At 44.9% G+C, this 17,402-nt stretch overlaps 1 protein-coding gene across 1 annotated transcript in view; it reads left to right on the plus strand.

Annotated features, from left to right (window-relative positions):
• Window positions 1-17,402, plus strand: part of LOC140728746 (mucin-3A-like) — a 77,343-nt gene that overhangs the window by 38,281 nt on the left and 21,660 nt on the right. The window contains exons 7-8 of the mRNA XM_073047693.1: window positions 6,168-6,330; window positions 9,760-9,919. Coding sequence (XP_072903794.1) covers window positions 6,168-6,330; window positions 9,760-9,919 — 323 coding nt within the window. The remainder of the gene's footprint in view (window positions 1-6,167; window positions 6,331-9,759; window positions 9,920-17,402) is intronic.

The raw sequence follows: 17,402 nt of genomic DNA on the forward strand, positions 1-17,402 counted from the left end.
TGGAGGGGTGCGCTAAGTTGTGAATGGAGTTGAAAACGTGCCACCGCCAGGCCGCTGAGACGACGGGACGGGGTTGGCCGGTGGTGACGTCACAGAGTAGGGTCCTCTCACCTGGGCCTACGGAGAGGTCCTGGAGCTGCAAACCGGAGACTGCAGTTCTGTAACTAGGGATCTCCTCATCTGCCTGCTGCGCCTCTGCCAGGGCTTCATAGTCTACCCCCTGGGACAGGGCTTGGATGTTAGGTCTGGAGAGGGCGTCTGCCACGACGTTGTCCTTCTCCGAGACGTGCCGGTCATCCGTTGTGTATTCAGAGATGTAGGACAGATGTCGCTGCTGGCGGGACGACCAGGGGTCAGATGCCTTCATGAACGCAAAGGTAAGCGGCTTGTGGTCCGTGAACGTGGTGAAGGGCCTACCTTCTAAGAAGTACCTGAAATGCCCGATTGCCAGGTATAGCGCCAACAGTTCCTGGTCGAAAGCACTGTATTTGAGCTCGGGTGGTCGCAGGTGTTTGCTGAAAAATGCCAGGGGTTGCCAGCGACCCTTGATGAGTTGTTCCAGCACCCCACCGACAGTAGATGCGTCCACTGTGAGGGTGGTAGGGACGTCCGTTCTGGGGTGCACTAGCATCGTGGCGTTTGCTAGGGCTTCTTTGGTTTTAATGAAAGCGGCGGCGGACTCCTCGTCCCAGGTAATGTCTTTGCCCTTACCCAACATCAGGGCGAACAGGGGGCGCATGATTCGGGCAGCTGAAGGGAGGAAGCAGTGGTAGAGATTCACCATACCCACGAATTCCTGAGGGCCTTTGATTGTGTTGGGTCGGGGGAAATGGCGGACTGCGTCTACCTTGGCGGGCAGAGGGGTTGCCCCATCTTTAGTAATCCAGTGGCCCAGGAAGTCGATGGTGTCAAGCCCAAACTGGCATTTGGCTGGGTTGATTGTCAGGCCGTATTCACTCAGTCGGGCGTAGAGTTGACGGAGGTGGGACAGATGCTCCTGACGACTGCTGCTGCCTATGAGGATGTCGTCCAAATAGATGAATGCGAAGTCCAGGTCGTGTCCCACCGTGTCCATTAACTGCTGAAACGTCTGTGCGGCATTCTTTAGGCCAAATGGCATGTGAAGGAACTCAAAAAGGCCGAAAGGGGTGATGAGTGCTGTTTTGGGGACATCGTCCGGATGCATCAGGATCTGATGGTATCCCCGGACGAGGTCTACCTTGGAGAAGATCCATGCCCCATGCAGGTTTGCTGCAAAGTCCTGAATGTGTGGCACAGGGTAGCGGTCCGGTGTTGTAGCCTCATTCAGCCTGTGGTAGTCGCCGCACGGTCTCCAGCCCCCTGTTGGTTTGGGCACCATTTGCAGGGGGGAGGCCCATGGGCTGTCGAACCGCCGTATGTTCCTCAATTCCTCCATCCTCTTGAACTCCTCCTTCACAAGTCGGAGCTTGTCCGGGGGAAGCTTGTATCGGGATGTGGTGCTGTACGCCGTGTCTGGGCATGGCTGCCGTGAACTGCGGTGCCAGAACCGATGGGAAATCTGCCGGGACTCTGGTGAAGTCGTTGTCGGACAGCGTGATGGAGCCGAGGTGAGGGGCTGGCAACTGGGCTTCACCCAGGGAGAACATTTGAAAGGTCTCAGCGTGGACCAGTCTCTTCCCTTGCAGGTCGACCAGTAGGCTGTGAGCCCACAAAAAATCCGCGCCCAGAAGCGGTTGGGCTACGGTGGCCAGTGTGCAGGCCCACATGAACTGGCTGAAGCCGAACTGTAGCCACACTGTATGGGTGCCGTAGGTCCTTACTGTGCTGCAGTTCGCGGCCCTCAGGGGGGGACCCGATGCCCTGTTGCAGGTGTCATAACTCGTTGGAGGTAAGACGCTGATCTCGGCTCCAGTGTTGACCAAAAAGCGGCGTCCCGACCTCTTGTCCCAGACATACAGGAGGCTATCCCGATGGTCAGCCGCCGTAGCCATCAGCGGCAGCTGGCCCTGGCGTTTCCCGGAAACCTGCAGGGCAGGCTACAGCAGCGGGCTTCTGCGCCCCACCGCTGGTGGTAGAAGCACTATTGTGCGTTTGTCTCCTCACCCCTGCCTCTGGGGTTAGCGGGCTCTGCGGCCGGGCCTGGTCTGGTTTGCTGCTGGGAGCATGGCCTGGTGATCTGTACAACAGACGCCCCACTTTCCTTCTTGATTTTCCACAGCACGTCCGCCCGGGCCGCCACCCTCTGGGGGTCGCTGAAATCCGCGTCGGACAGCAGCAGGCGTATGTCCTCGGGCAGCTGCTCCAGGAATGCCTGCTCAAACATGAGGGAGGGCTTGTGACCTCCAGCCAGGGAGGGCATCTCGTTCATCAGAGCCGACGGTGGCCTGTCCCCCAAACCATCTAGGTGCAGTAAGCGGGCAGCTCGCTCGCGCCGTGGGAGTCCGAAAGTCCTTATGAGCAGGGCTTTGAATTCTGTGTATTTGCCGTCCGCTGGGGGCGACTGTATGAACTTCTCAACCTGGGCCGCTGTCTCCTGGTCGAGGGAGCTCACCATGTAGTGGTAACGTGTGTCATCCGAGGTCATCTGCCGAATGTGGAATTGGGCTTCTGCTTGCTGGAACCATAGGTGAGGTCGAAGCGTCCAGAAGCTTGGCAGTTTTAACGAAACTGCATGAAGAGATGCAGCGTCGTTCATCTTCGGCCCAAATATCGTTTGGGCCGTCGGGGTCACCAATGTAGCGGTGTGCTACACGCAGCGCTGAAATAACGACATGCAGTTGGTGAGCTGTGGTTGCAAAAGAGATTTATTCAAACTTCGCGGCTTCGCTTTAAAGCCTACCTGATCCTGCCCTCTCCGGGCGGGAATACTGTGGGGGGCGCGTATTCACAGTCCCGTCCCGCGCGCGGGCTTTTCCCCTTGCTGGTGAAGCAGGCTTGGCGCCCTCTTTGGAACCGGCCACTATGCCGGCGCGCGCCACTTTGTGAGCCGGTTCGAGTGCGCTGGGAAGTGGGTCACCACAGCCCTCTATTTTACTAAGCTCCATGTACCTATCTAAAAAGCCTCTTAAAAGATCATATTGTATCCACCTCCACCACTGTTGCCGGCAGCCCATTCCATGCACTCACCACTCTCTGAGTAAAAGACTTACCCCTGACATCTTCCTCTGTACCTACTCCCCAGCACCTTAAATCTGTGTTCTCTTGTGGCAAACATTTCAGCCCTGGGAAAAAGCCTCTGACTATCCACAAGATCAATGCCTCTCATCATCTTATACACCTCTATCAGGTCACCTTTCATCCTCCTTCGTTCCAAGGAGGAAAAGGCTGAGTTCCCTCAACCTATTCTCATAAGGCATGCTCCCCAATCCAGGCAACAGCCTTGTAAATCTCCTCTGCACCCTTTCTATGGCTTCCGCATCCTTCCTGTAGTGAGGTGACCAGAACTGAGCACAGTACTCCAAGTGGGGTCTGACCAGGGTCCTATATAGCTGCAACATTACCTCTTGGCTCCTGAATTCAATTCTACCATTAATGTAGGCCAATACACCATACGCCTTTTTATTATGGGCTCAGACCCCAAGATCCCTCTGATCCTTCACACTGCCAAGAGTCTTACCATTAATACTATATTCTGCCATCATATTTGACCTACCAAAATGAACCACTTCACACTTATCTGGGTTGAACTCTATCTGCCAGTTCTGCATCCTATCAATCTCCCGTTGTAACCTCTGACAGCCCTCCACACTATCCACAACACCCCCAACTTTTGTGTCATCAGCAAACTTACTAACCCATCCCTCCACTTCCTCATCCAGGTCATTTATAAAAATCACGAAGAGTAAGGGTCCCAGAACAGATCCCTGAGGCACTCCACTGGTCACCGACCTCCATGCAGAATATGACCCAGCTACAACCACTCTTTGCCTTCTGTGGGCAAGCCAGTTCTGGATCCACAAAGCAATGTCCCTTTGGATCCCATGCCTCCTTACTTTCTCAATAAGCCTTGCATGGGGTACTTTATCAAATGCCTTGCTGAAATCCATATACACTACATCTACTGCTCTTCCTTCATCAATGTATTTAGTCACATCCTCAAAAAATTCAATCAGGCTTGTAAGGCACGACCTGCCCTTGACAAAGCCATGCTGACTATTCCTAATCATATTATACCTCTCCAAATGTTCACAAATCCTGCCTCTCAGGATCTTCTCCATCAACTTACCAACCACTGAGGTAAGACTCACTGGTCTATAATTTCCTAGGCTATCTCTACTCCCTTTCTTGAACAAATGAACAACATCCGCAACCCTCCAATCCTCTAGAACCTCTCCTGTCCCCGTTGATGATGCAAAGATCTATGCCAGAGGCTCAGCAATCTCCTTCCTTGCCTCCCACAGTAGCCTGGGGTACATCTCATCCAGTCCAGGTGACTTATCCAATTTGATGCCTTCCAAAAGCTCCAGCACATCCTCTTTCTTAATATCTACATGCTCAAACTTTTCAGTCTGCTTCAAGTCATCACTACAATCACTAAGATCCTTTTCCATAGTGAATACTGAAGTAAAGTATTCATTAAGTACCTCTGCTATTTCCTCCAGTTCCATACATACTTCCCCACTGTCACACTTGATAGGTCCTATTTTTTCACGTCTTATCCTCTTGCTCTTCATATACTTGTAGAATGCCTTGGGGTTTTCCTTAATTCTGCCCGCCAAGGCCTTCTCATGGCCCCTTCTGGCTCTCCTAATTTCCTTCTTAAGCTGCTTCCTTGTAGCCTTATAATCTTCTAGATCTCTGACATTGCCTAGCTCTCTGAACCTTCTGTAAGCCTTTCTTCTTGACTAGATTTATTACAACTTAGTACACCACGGTTCCTGTACCCTACCATAATTTTCCTGTCTCATTGGAACATACCTATACAGAACTTGACACAAATATCCCCTGAATATTTGCTACATTTCTTCTGTACTTTTCCCTGAGAACATCTGTTTCCAATTTAAGCCTTCAATTTCCTGCCTGATAGCCTCATAATTCCCCTTCCTCCAATTAAACGCTCTTCTAACTTGTCTGTTCCTATCTCTCTCTCATGCTATTGTAAAGGAGACAGAATTATGATCACTATCTCCAAAATGCTCTCCCACTGAGAGATCTGACACCTGACCAGGTTCATTTCCCAATACCAAATCAAGTACAGCCTCTCCTCTTGTAGGCTTATCTACATATTGTGTCAAGAAACCTTCCTCAACACACCTAACAAACTCCACCCCATCCAAACCCCTTGCTCTAGGGAGATGCCAATCGATATTAGGGAAATTAAAATCTCCCATCACGACAACTCTGTTATTATTACACCTTTCCAGGATCTGTTTCCGTATCTGCTCCTCGATATCTCTGTTACCATTGGGCAGTCTATAAAAAACACCTGGTAAAGTTATTGACCGCTTCCTGTTCCTAACCTCCACCCACAGAGACTCCATAGACAATCCCTCCATGACATCTACCTTTTCCGCAACCATGATACTATCTCTGATCTACAGTGCCACGCCCACACCTCTTTTGCCTCCCTTCCTGTCCTTTCTGAAACATCTAAAACCCGGCACTTAAAGTAACCAATCCTGTCCCTGAGCCAGCTAAGTCTGTGTAATGACCACCACATCATATCTCCAAGTACTGATTCACACTCTAAGCTCATCTGCTTTGGTCACAACACTCCTTGCATTAAAGTAGACACATCTCAAGCCTTCTGTCTGAGCGCGTCCCTTCTCTATCACCTGCCTATCCTCCCTCTTGCACTGTCTACAAGCTTTCTCTATTTGTGAGCTAACCTCCTCTTGCCCAGACTTTTCAGTTTGGTTCCCACCTCCCAACAATTCCAGCTTAAACTCTCCCCAGTAGCCTTAGGAAACCTCCCCGCCAGGATATTGGTCCCCCTGGGATTCAGGTGCAAACCCGTCCTTTTTGTACATGTCACATCATGCTTCATTGAAATCATGCTTCAATGAAATGTTGTTCATTTACTGACAACATTGTTAGAGTACCCTCTGTAGATAAGCATGTCACACATGAAGACAATGGTACAATTTCCCATTGCAAACTTCCATGAAAATAAATACTTTTTTTTTTGAGATTTACAACTGAATAATGAAGATTGATAATAACTTGTATATTTTTACTATTGACAGATAACTGTGCTTCACTGGTTCCCCAGAAACTAATCGAATATTATAAACTGCTTGTGACTAAGAATAAAGTAATATGTGCTTCAGTCTGTGATTCCAGAAGGAACAACTCTATGAAATGTGGAAACGGAATGTGTGGAATGACAAATAATGGACCCAAGTGCTAGTAAGAACTGACAATCAATTAAACATTGTTCTCTAAATATTGTTCAGAGGGAATGCTGCACTGTTGAGAGTTTTATCTTTAGAACGGGTATTAAACCAAGGCCCTCTCTGCTCTTACAGAAAGATCCTATTTCATTACTTCATAGAAGAGCTGAAAAGTTCTCCTCAGTGTATTAAGCAATATTGTGTCTTAATCAATAGCACCATAAGGGATTATTAGATCATGATGTTGTTATTGTTTGTGTAAGCTTAATGCTTCCTATATAATTTGCTACATTGTAAAATGGTTATAGCTCAAAAACATTATTAATTGAAAAGCCATTTGGGAAATACAGTAAATCATCAATAACCTGACACCATGGCACTAGACAAACAGATTTTTTGAACAACTGGATATTATTCCCAATAACACCCAAATACATTTGCATTTCACTGATCTAACATTCCACTTTGATATAATAAATTTCCAGTGCAGTCAGTGAGTTTAGAGAGAGTGAGAAAAATACAAGCACTCCGTACTTCCGTACAAATTTACCCTTGGTATTCCAGACCCCAAACATAACTCAGACCACATGCTGGTCTCTTGGATCAGGCTGCATATCTACTCCCACTTAGGACATCATTCTAACCCCACCCCAGCTCAAGCTGAGTTGATGATCATAAGCACAATTATGATGACATGCAGGTACACTAAAAAACCTGCTTGCAGCGTCGTCATAAGTACGTTGATTCTGACAACACACAGAACATAAATTACACTTTAATTATATGAAACCCCTTGGTTTTCTTGGCTGTGTACACACTCTGGTCCCGCCAAACTCATGAGATTGAGACGGCTCTCCCACCCCGAACCTCGTGTGTTTGTGTGGATGCTGTGTAATTTGCTACCCTGATACAACTCAGTGCCAAGAAACAACAGACAGCACACTGCATATGATTAAAGGAATTATATTTATGAATCTTAACTTAACTAAATGGTTAGTAAAGAAAACAAATAATAAAGAGCCCATTTTAATTAAACAGTCAAATGTACACAAGTTGGAACTCAAAGTTTTGTCACATTCACCAATTCTTGATCGATCTTGCCACTGGCTTTGTTTAATCTAGGCTCCCGCCGGGTCGAAACCTATGACCTCTTCTCTCCAGTGTCTTCTCTCTTTATCTCCCCCCCCAGAACAAAAGCCCTAAGCCCAACCTTAGTGTCCCTCACTAGAGAAACCAATCAAATTCACCCCAAATAGCAATAAGTAAAGGAATTATCAGAAACCAGAAACACATATCACATGACCTGCAGAGTCCAATCCACAAACACAATAATGTTTACGTTACATACATCACATTCAGACCTTCAGAATTCTACATAGAAAACCTACAGCACAATACAGGCCCTTCGGCCCACAAAGTTGTGCCATACATGTCCCTACCTTAAAAATTACTAGGCGTACCCACAGCCCTCTATTTTACTAAGCTCCATGTACCTATCCAAAAGTCTCTGAAAAGACCCTATCGTATCCACCTCCACCACTGTTGCTGGCAGCCCACTCCACGCACTCACCACTCTGAGTAAAAAACCCCTGGCATCTCCTCTGTACCTACTCCCCAGCACCTTAAACCTGCGTCCTCTTGTTGCAACCATTTCAGCCCTGGGAAAAAGCCTCTGACTATCCACACGATCAATGCCTCTCATCATCTTATACACCTCTATCAGATCACCTCTCATCCTCTGTCGCTCCAAGGACAAAAGGCCGAGTTCACTCAAACTGTTTTCTTAAGGCATGCTCCCCAATCCAGGCAACATCCTTATAAATCTCTTCTGCACCCTTTCTATGGCTTTCACATCCTTCATGTAGTGAGGTGACCAGAACTGAGCACAGTACTCAAAGTGGGGTCTGACCAGGGTCCTATATACCTGCAACATTCCCTCTTGGCTCCTGAACTCAATCCCATGACTGATGAAGGCCAATACACCATGTGCCTTCTTAACCACAGAGTCAACCTGTGCAGCTGCTTTGAGCATCCTATGGACTCGGACCCCAAGATCCCTCTGATCCTCCACACTGCCAAGAGTCTTATCATTTATATTAAATTCTGTCTTCAAATTGGACCTGTCAAAAGGAACCACTTCACACTTACCTGTGTTGAACTCTATCTGCCACCTCACAGCCCAGTTCGGCATCCTATCAATGTCCCGCTGTAATCCCTGACAATCCTCCACAACACCACCAACCTTTGTGTCATCAGCAAACTTACTAACCCATCCTTCTACTTCTTCATCCAGGTCATTTATAAAAATCACAAAGAGGAGGGATCCCAGAACAGATCCCTGCAGAACACCACTAGTCACCAACCTCCAATGGGAATGCGAACCATCTACAACCACCCTTTGCCTTCTGGGGGCAATTCTGGATCCTATGCCTCCTTACTTTCTGAAGGAGCCTTGCATGGGGTACCTTATCAAATGCCTTACTGAAATCCATATACATTACATCACCCTTCATCAATGTGCTTTGTTCCATCCTCAAAGAATTCAATCAGGTTCATAAGACACACCCTGCCCTTGACAAAACTATGCTGACTATGCCTATTCAGATTATGTCTTTCCAAATGCTCATAAATCCTGCCTCTCATAATCTTCTCCAACAACTTGCCCACCACTGAAGTTGGACTCACTGGTCTAAAACTTCCTGGGTTATCTCTACTCCCTTTCTTGAACAAGGGAACAACATTGGCAACCCTCCAATCCTCCGGTACTTCTCCCAACCCTATTGATGACGCAAAGATCATCGAAGGAGGTTCAGAAATTTCTTCCTTGCTTTCCACATAAACCTGGAGTATATCTCATCTGGTCCCGGTGACTTATCTAACTTAAAGCTTTTCAAAAGCACCAGCATAGCCTCTTTCTGAATGTCTATACGTTCAAGCGTGTCTGTCTGTTGTAAGTAATCCCCCAATTATAGAGGAATTTAAGGTGGGGGGTTATATGTGAGGCAGGGTTTGAGGGTCGGCACAACATTGTGGGCTGAATGGCCTGTAATGTGCTGTACTATTCTATGTTCTAAGTTCTATGTTCAATTGTCAAGATACTTTTCCCTGGTGAATACTGAAGCAAAGTATTCATTAAGTACTACTGCTACCTCCTCCAGCTCCACACACATGTTTCTACTATCGAACAGTATAGTTTCTTGAAGAACGCAACCTCAAGTGTCCTGTCCAATTTCCTGATTGTTGGGATTTTAACAGGAAATGAATTTAAACACCTCAAAATCTGCTCCAAATACTGTTTTTGCACTTTACAAACAGATCTAACAGCTGTGCAGTTGTGGCAATGTGGGTTGAATTTTCATTCCTCAGATCCCCAACGTACTAAAACTAAATCCTAGAAAACTCAGTAACCAATGGTGATTATTCTCCTCTTCCTTTTTTTTCCCAGTTGTGATGTATCTCCCGATTACTGGTACTTTGGTGATTACTGTGACCAAATGATTCATAGGACAGGATTAATTGCCGGTGTATCAGTGACACTAATTCTACTTGTTCTTGGGCTTTTGGCTCTTATGATCTACCTTATGAAGATTCACAAGACCATGAAGGTGTGGTAAAATATGTCCATATTTTTTACTTTGGTATACTGTATCTATTATGTGGATTTTTTAAAACAACGATTTCATCCTGGAGATCACAAAAATAGAAAACTCATCTGCTTAAAGAGTGCAGGAGACAAAAATCCTGAAAGCTCTGAAAAAGTAACTGGGTGAACATTATAGTCTTGTGGTCTCCTTCTGTGCGTAAATTTCTGAATTATTGACAATCTAATTGACTACTCTTCTGGCTCAGTATCTTTCCATAGGCTGATTAGACTTTTTTTTTTAAAAAAAGCTTTAACAAAAAACAAATTTAATAAAAGTTAAATGGGTTAGCCTTGTATTGAGTAGAGTTTTCCAGAGGTAATTTGATATGTGGAGAGGATGCTTCCTTTTCTGGGAGAATGTACAACTGAGACTCACTGCTCAAAAATGAGGGTTACTCATTTAAGAACACATTTCCTCTCAAGTAGTCATGAGTCTTTTCCTCAAAGGACCATGGAAACTGAGTCTGAATGTTTTTACTGCTTCTCATTACTAGGGAGTTGTAAATGTGACAGTTGCTGTTTCTATGACAAACTAATGAGAACAGTGATCCAACTGAATCAACTGGGACATATCTGTTGAACCAAAGCACACAGGCTGATCTAACGAGGACAGTCGATTCAAAGCTAATCTGTAAAGCAGCATTTTTACCACCCAAGGGGGAATCAGTGTATCAGAATTCCATGGGACAGAGGCAAAAGCAGTTAATATTCATTCAAGTGTAAATGCGGCACAAAATGAATTCCAGTCGATGTAGAAAAGGAAAAACAAATAAAACTGTGGATTCACTGGAATCTCAACGAAAGAAGAAATGCTGGAAAAACTCAACCAGTCAAGCAGGATTTGTGGAAATAGAACCCAGTTAACATTTCAGGTCAGAATGATTGATTTACAGTTTTCAAAGCAGAGTGAGGCAGCTGGGGAGGGAAGGTGTGGAAGAAGTGAGTCAAGACAGAAGATCATATGGAGACACAATGAACTGCTGGAGGAACAAAATTGCTGGAGGAACGGGCAAATTGAGTTGGGTGGGGGAGGGGTAAAATGGTGTCAGGAGACAGTGGCAAGTGGGTGGCGAGGAAAAGGAAAAACAGGGATGTTTGGGATAGAGGAGTTAACTAGAAAAGGAGAAGGAAAGGAGCACTGTGAGTATGGGTTACCAAAAGTTGGAAAATGTGATGTTGTAGCCATTAGTGCATGAAGGACAAGACTGGCAGCTAAGTGCTTCAAGATTCCTATGTTTCAGACATGATAGAGGGGGAAGTATTAAAAGAGAAAGAGGAGGTTGGCTCACAAATAGAGAAAGCTTGGAGACAGTGCACGAGGGAGGATAGGCAGGTGATAGAGAAGAGACACACTCAGACTGAAGGCTTGAGATGTGCCTATTTTAATGCAAGGAGTTTTGAGAATAAAGCGGATGAGCTCAGAGTGTGGATCAGTACTTGGAGCTATGATGCCGTGGCCATTACCGAGGCTTGGATGGCTCAGGGGCAGGAATGGTTACTTCAAGTGCCAGGCTTTAGATGTTTCAGAAAGGACAGGGTGGGAGGCAACAGAGGTGGGGGCATGGCACTGTTGATCAGAGATAGTGTCATGGCTGCAGAAAAGGAGGAAGACATGCAGGGATTGTCTACGAAGTTTCTGTGGGTAGAGGTTAGGAACAGGAAAGGGTCAATATCTCTACTGTGTGTTTTGTTATAGACCATCCAATAGTAACAGGGACATCGAGGAGCAGATGGGGAGACAGATTCTGGAAAGGTGTAATGTGGGAGATTTTAATTTCCCAAATATCGATTGGTATCTCCGTTGAGTGTGAGGTTTAGATGGGCTGGAGTTTGTTAGATGTGTTCAGGAAGGTTTCTTGACACATTTTGTAGATAAGGCTACAAGAGGAGAGGCTGTACTTGATTTGGTTGGGGAAATGAACCTGGTCAGGTGTCAGGTCTCTCAGTGGGAGAGTATTTTGGAGATAGTGATTACAATTCTATCTCCTTTAGCATAGCATTGGAGAGGGATAGGAACACATTAGGAAAGTGATTAATTGGAGTAAGGGGGAATATGAGGCTATCAGGCAGGAACTTGGAAGTATAAATTGGAAACAGATGTTCTCAGGGTGTTACATACCAGCAGCAATAGATTACAAATTGAGCCAGGTTTTAATGTTAAAGCCACTAACTTTATTAGTATCTACTTAAAATATAGAAAATTAAATGAATTAAACAGAAGTTAACAGTGTTATGTGTAACACTGACAGTAAACGGAACCCGTGGGCACGTAAGAAGGGAAATGTATGGAAGAAATGTGGCATATGTTCAGGGGACAGTGCATGGAGTTCTGCATAGGTACATTCCAATGAAACAGGGTAAGGATGGTAGGGTACAGGAACCGTGGTGTACAAAGGCTGTTGTAAATCCAGTCAAGAAGAAAAGAAGAGTTGACGAAAGGTTCAAAAAAACTAGGTAAGGATAGAGATCTAGAAGATTATAAAGCTAGCAAGAAGGAGCTTAAGAATGAAATTAGGAGAGCCAGAAGGGGCCATGAGAAGGCCTTGGTGGACAGGATTAAGGCACTCTACAAGTATGTGAAGAGCAAGAGGATAAGACATGAGAGAATAGGACCAATCAAGGGTGACAGTGGAAAAGTGTGTGTGGAAGTGGAAGAGATAGCAGAGGTATTTTGCTTCAGTATTCCGTACGGAAAAGGATCTTGGTGATTGTAGGGATGACTTACAGTGGACTGAAAAGCTTGAGCATGTGGATATTAAGAAAGAGGATGTGCTGGAGCTTTTGGAAAGCATCATGTTAGATAAGTCACCAGGACTGACGAGATGTACCCCAGGCTACTGTGGGAGGCAAGGGAGAGATTGCTGAGCTTCTGGCGATGATCTTTGCATCATCAATGGGGACGGGAGAGGTTTTGGAGGATTGGAGGGTTTTGGATGTTGTTCCCTTATTCAAGAGAGGGAGTAGAGATAGCTCATGAAATTATAGACCAGTGAGTCTTACTTCAGTAAGTTGATAGAAAAGATCCTGAGAGGCAGGATATATGAACAAATGGAGAGGCATAATATGATTATGAATAGTCAGCATGGCTTTGTCAAAGGCAGGTCGTGCCTTACGAGTCTGATTGAATTTTTTGAGGATGTGACTAAACGTGTTGATGAAGGTACAGCAGTAGATGTAGTGTGTATTGAATTCAGCAAAGCATTTGACAAGGTACCCCATGCAAGGCATATTGAGAAAGTCAGAAAGCTTGGGATCCAAGGGGACATTGCTTTGTGGATTCAGAACTGGCTTGCCCACAGAAAGCAAAGAGTGGTTGTAGATGGGTCATATTCTGCAGGGAGGTTGGTGACCAGTGGTGTGATCCAGGGATCTGTTCTGGGCCCTCTGCTCTTCGTGATTGTTATAAATGACCTGGATGAGGAAGTAAAGGGATGGGTTAGTAAATTTGCTGATGACACAAAGGTTGGGGGTGTAGTGGAAAGCGTGGAGGGCTGTCAGAGGTTACTGCGGGACATTGATTAGATGCAAAACTGGGCTGAGAAGAGGCAGATGGAGTTCAACCCAGATAAGTGTGAGGTGGTTCATTTTGGTCGGTCAAATATGATGGCAGAATATAGTATTATAGTATTAATGGAAGTTCTCCAAGTTGGAACAGGTACATCCAGTATTATTTAGTGTCAGTTAGTCAAACATTTTTCTTAGTATATGGTATATATTTTACCTTTCTATTCATAAAAACACTTAAGAAACGTATGTATTTCAATAATTAAGCCACTGTGTTGCTTAGTAATAATTGTAGCTTTCATTGGGGCAGGGTCTTCACACGCTCCATTATTCTCACTTTATCCTTTAAAATTGTCCCGATTGTTGACCGACTGTAGTCTACCGCTTTTCCAATGACCGATGGCATTTCACCTCTTTCCGGTCGCTTTATTATTTCCCCTTTATTTTCAACCGTGATCGTTTTCCAGAACAGAAACACTGCGGGCAGCTGGTCCTGAGCTCCACCAGGTCCTAAAATCCATTGCACTGAGACAGGTTAAATAAGGTCCTGAGCTCTGCCGGGTCCTAAAGTCCACCACACTGAGACAGGTTAAATAAGGTCCTAAGCTCCGTCAGGTCCTAAAGTTCACCGACTTGAGCATCTGCGTTTTTTGGTATCTCGGGGGGGGGGGGGGTCCCAGAACCAATCCTCTGTGGATAAGGAGGGCCGATTGTACATAAGGCATCGATTCTTGGCAGTTTGGTGTTTCGAGCAGCAGCTAATCAGCTTTCGGGATTGATTGGCAAGAACAAATTACAATAAGGCAGGGATAAGCAGAGTGGCCATTGTTGGAGCAGACAGTGTTAAAGAGTGGGGATTTTTAGTCTTTAGCTCTTCAAGGCTTTAGAATAGAGTGGCGTCAGTGAGAGAAGAAAAAATGTTGGTCGATTTTTCCCCAGTTCATTTAGTGTTGCTTCTTTATGACATATTATCTTTCATCTTTTTACCTTCTGTGACATAGGTAGACAAGGTTCGGAGGTCCTGAAGAGAGATTTTAGTAAGCTAGGTGGAAAGCTGAAAAAAGTGCTTCCAGGGTAGTCATCTCTGGATAGCTCCCTGTGCTATGTGCCAGTGAGGGTAAGATTGGCAGGTGAATGCATGGCTGAAGAACTGGTGCAGAGGGCACAGGTTCAGATTTATGGATCACTGGGATCTCTCCTGGGGAATTTAAGACCTCTACAAAAGGGATGGATTACACCTGAACCCAAGGGCATCCAAGATCCATGTGGGCAATTTGGCTACAGTTGCTAGGGAGGGTTTAAACCAAATTGGCAGGGGGGATGGGAACTGGTATGATAATTCTGAGGATGAAATAGTTGGTTTACAAACAGAGGCAATGTGCAGTGAAACTCCGAGCAAGGAGAGACTAATAGTAGGGCAAAACTGCAATCAACAGGATGACTCACAATGTAAAAGGCAGACAGAATTGAAAAGGGTGAAAACAGGACAGAAGGCGTTATATTTTAATGCACACAGTATACAGAATAAGGTACATAAGCTTGTAGCACAGTTACAGATTGGCATGTATAATCTTGTAGACATCACTGAATTATGGCTGAGATAAGGTTATAGCTCTGAGTTTTCATGACAAAAGGATGCTCACTGTATCAGAAGGACAGGTAGGAGGGCAGAGTGGGTGCCATTGCTCTGTTGGTAAAGAATGAAATCAAATCCTTAGAAAGAGGTGACATAGGGTCAGAAGGTCTTGAATTATTCTGGATAAGGGAATGCATGGGTAAAAAGCCCCTAATGGGAGTTGTATACAGAGCCCCAAGCAGTAGTAAGGATGTGGTATAAAATTACAAATGGAGATAGAAAATGCATGCCAAAAGGGCAATGTTACAATAGCCATGGGGGATTTCATTATGCGGGTAGATTGAGAAAATCAGTTTGGTGCCAGATCCCAAGAGGGGGAATTTCTAAAATACCTATGAGATGGCTTCTTAGATCAGCTTGTGTTTGAACCCATGCGGGGATCTGCAATTCTGGATTGGAAGTTGTGCAAAGAACAATAGTTGATTAGAGAGTTTAAGGTAAAAGAACCCTTTGGGGCAAGTGATTATAATATGACTGAATTCACCTTGAAAGTTGAGGAGAAGCTAAAGTCAGATGTATCTGTATTACAGTGGAGCAAAGGGAATTACAGAGCCATGAGAGAGAATGTGGCCAGAATTGATTGGAAAAGAACACTGGCAGGGATGATGGCAGAGCAACAATGACTGGAATTTAAGGAAGCAATTTGGAAGGCACAGGATATATACATTCCAAAGAGGAAGAAATATTCTAAAGGCAAGATGACATAACCGTGGCTAACAAGAGAAGACAAAGCCAACATAAAAACCAAAGAGAGGGCATATAATAGAGCAAAAATAATATGAAGTTGTAGAATTCAGAAGTTTCAAAAAAGTAACAGAAGGCAAATAAAAAGTCAGTAAGAAAATAAAGATGAAATATGAAAGTAAGCTAGCCAATATTTCTTCAGATACATAAAGTGTAAAAGAGAGTTGAGAGTAGATATTGAACTGTAGGAAAACAATACTGGAGAAGAAGTAATGGGGACAAGGAAATTGTGGACAAACTGACTAAGTATTTTGCCTCAGTATTTTTCCTGTGCAAGACATTAGCAGTATGGTAGAAGTTCCAGATGTCAAGTAAGTGTTTGAATTTTCCCATACTAAAGAGAAGGTTATTGGGAAACTGAAAGGTCTGAAGGTAGTTCAGTCAACTGGACCAGATGGTGCACATCCCAGGGTTCTGAAAGAGATGGCTAAAGAGGTGGCTGAAGAGATTGTGGAGGTATTAGTAATGATCTTTCAAGAATCACTAGATTCTGGAATAGTTCCAGAAGACAGGAAAATTGCAAATATCATTCCACTCTTCAAGAAGGGAGAGAGGTAGAAGAAAGGAAATTATAGGCCAATTACTCTGAACTCAGTGGTTAGGAAGATGTTGGAGTCAATTGTTAAGGATGTGGTTTTGAAGTACTCGGAGGCACATTGTAGAATAGGCCATAGTCAGCATGGTTTCATCAAGGGAAAATCTTGCCTGACAAATCTGCCGGAATTCTTTGAAGAGATAACTAGCAAGCGAGACAATTGGTGGATGTTGTGTGCATGGATTTTCAGAAGACCTTTACAAGGTGCCACACATGAGGCTACTTAACAATTTACCACCCCATGGTAGTTCAGGAAAGATTTTGGTGTGGACAAAGCAGTGGCTGAATGGCAGGAGGCTAAGAGTGGGAATAAAGGGAGCCTTTTCTGGTTGGCTGCCAGTAACCTAGTGGAATTCCACAGGGGTCTGTGTTGGGACCCATTCTTTTTAAGTTGTATGTCAATGATTTGGATGATGGAATTGATGGCTTTGTTGTCAAGATGATATGAAGATAGGTGGAGGGGCAGGTAGTTTTCAGGAAGTAGAGAGGCTACAGAAGGACTTAGAGAGATTAGGAGAGTGGGCAAAGAAGTGGCAGATGGAATACAGTGTCGGGAAGTGTATGGTCATCTAATTTGGTAGAAAAAAAGGTAAACAATTTTCTAAATGGAGTGAAAATACAAAAAACTGAGGTGCTAAGGGACTTGAGAGTCCAAGAGTAGGATTCCCTAAAGGTTAATTTGCAGGTTGAATCTGTGCTGAGGAAGGCAAATGCAATGTTAGCATTCATTTCAAGTGGACTAGAATAGAAAAGCAAGGATGTAGTGCTGAGACTTTATAAAGTATTGGTGAGGCCTCACTTGGAGTATGTGAGAAGTTTTGTGCCCCTTATCTTCAAAAGGACATTCTGAAACTGGAGAGGATTCAACTGAAATTCACAAAAATGATTCCATGATTGAACAGTTTGTCATATAAAGAGCATTTGTTGGCTCTGTGCCTGTATTCACTGGAATTCAGAAGAATGAGG

This window comes from Hemitrygon akajei, chromosome 6, assembly GCF_048418815.1.
Source record: "Hemitrygon akajei chromosome 6, sHemAka1.3, whole genome shotgun sequence".
In the NCBI taxonomy this organism is placed as follows: Eukaryota; Metazoa; Chordata; class Chondrichthyes; order Myliobatiformes; family Dasyatidae; genus Hemitrygon; species Hemitrygon akajei.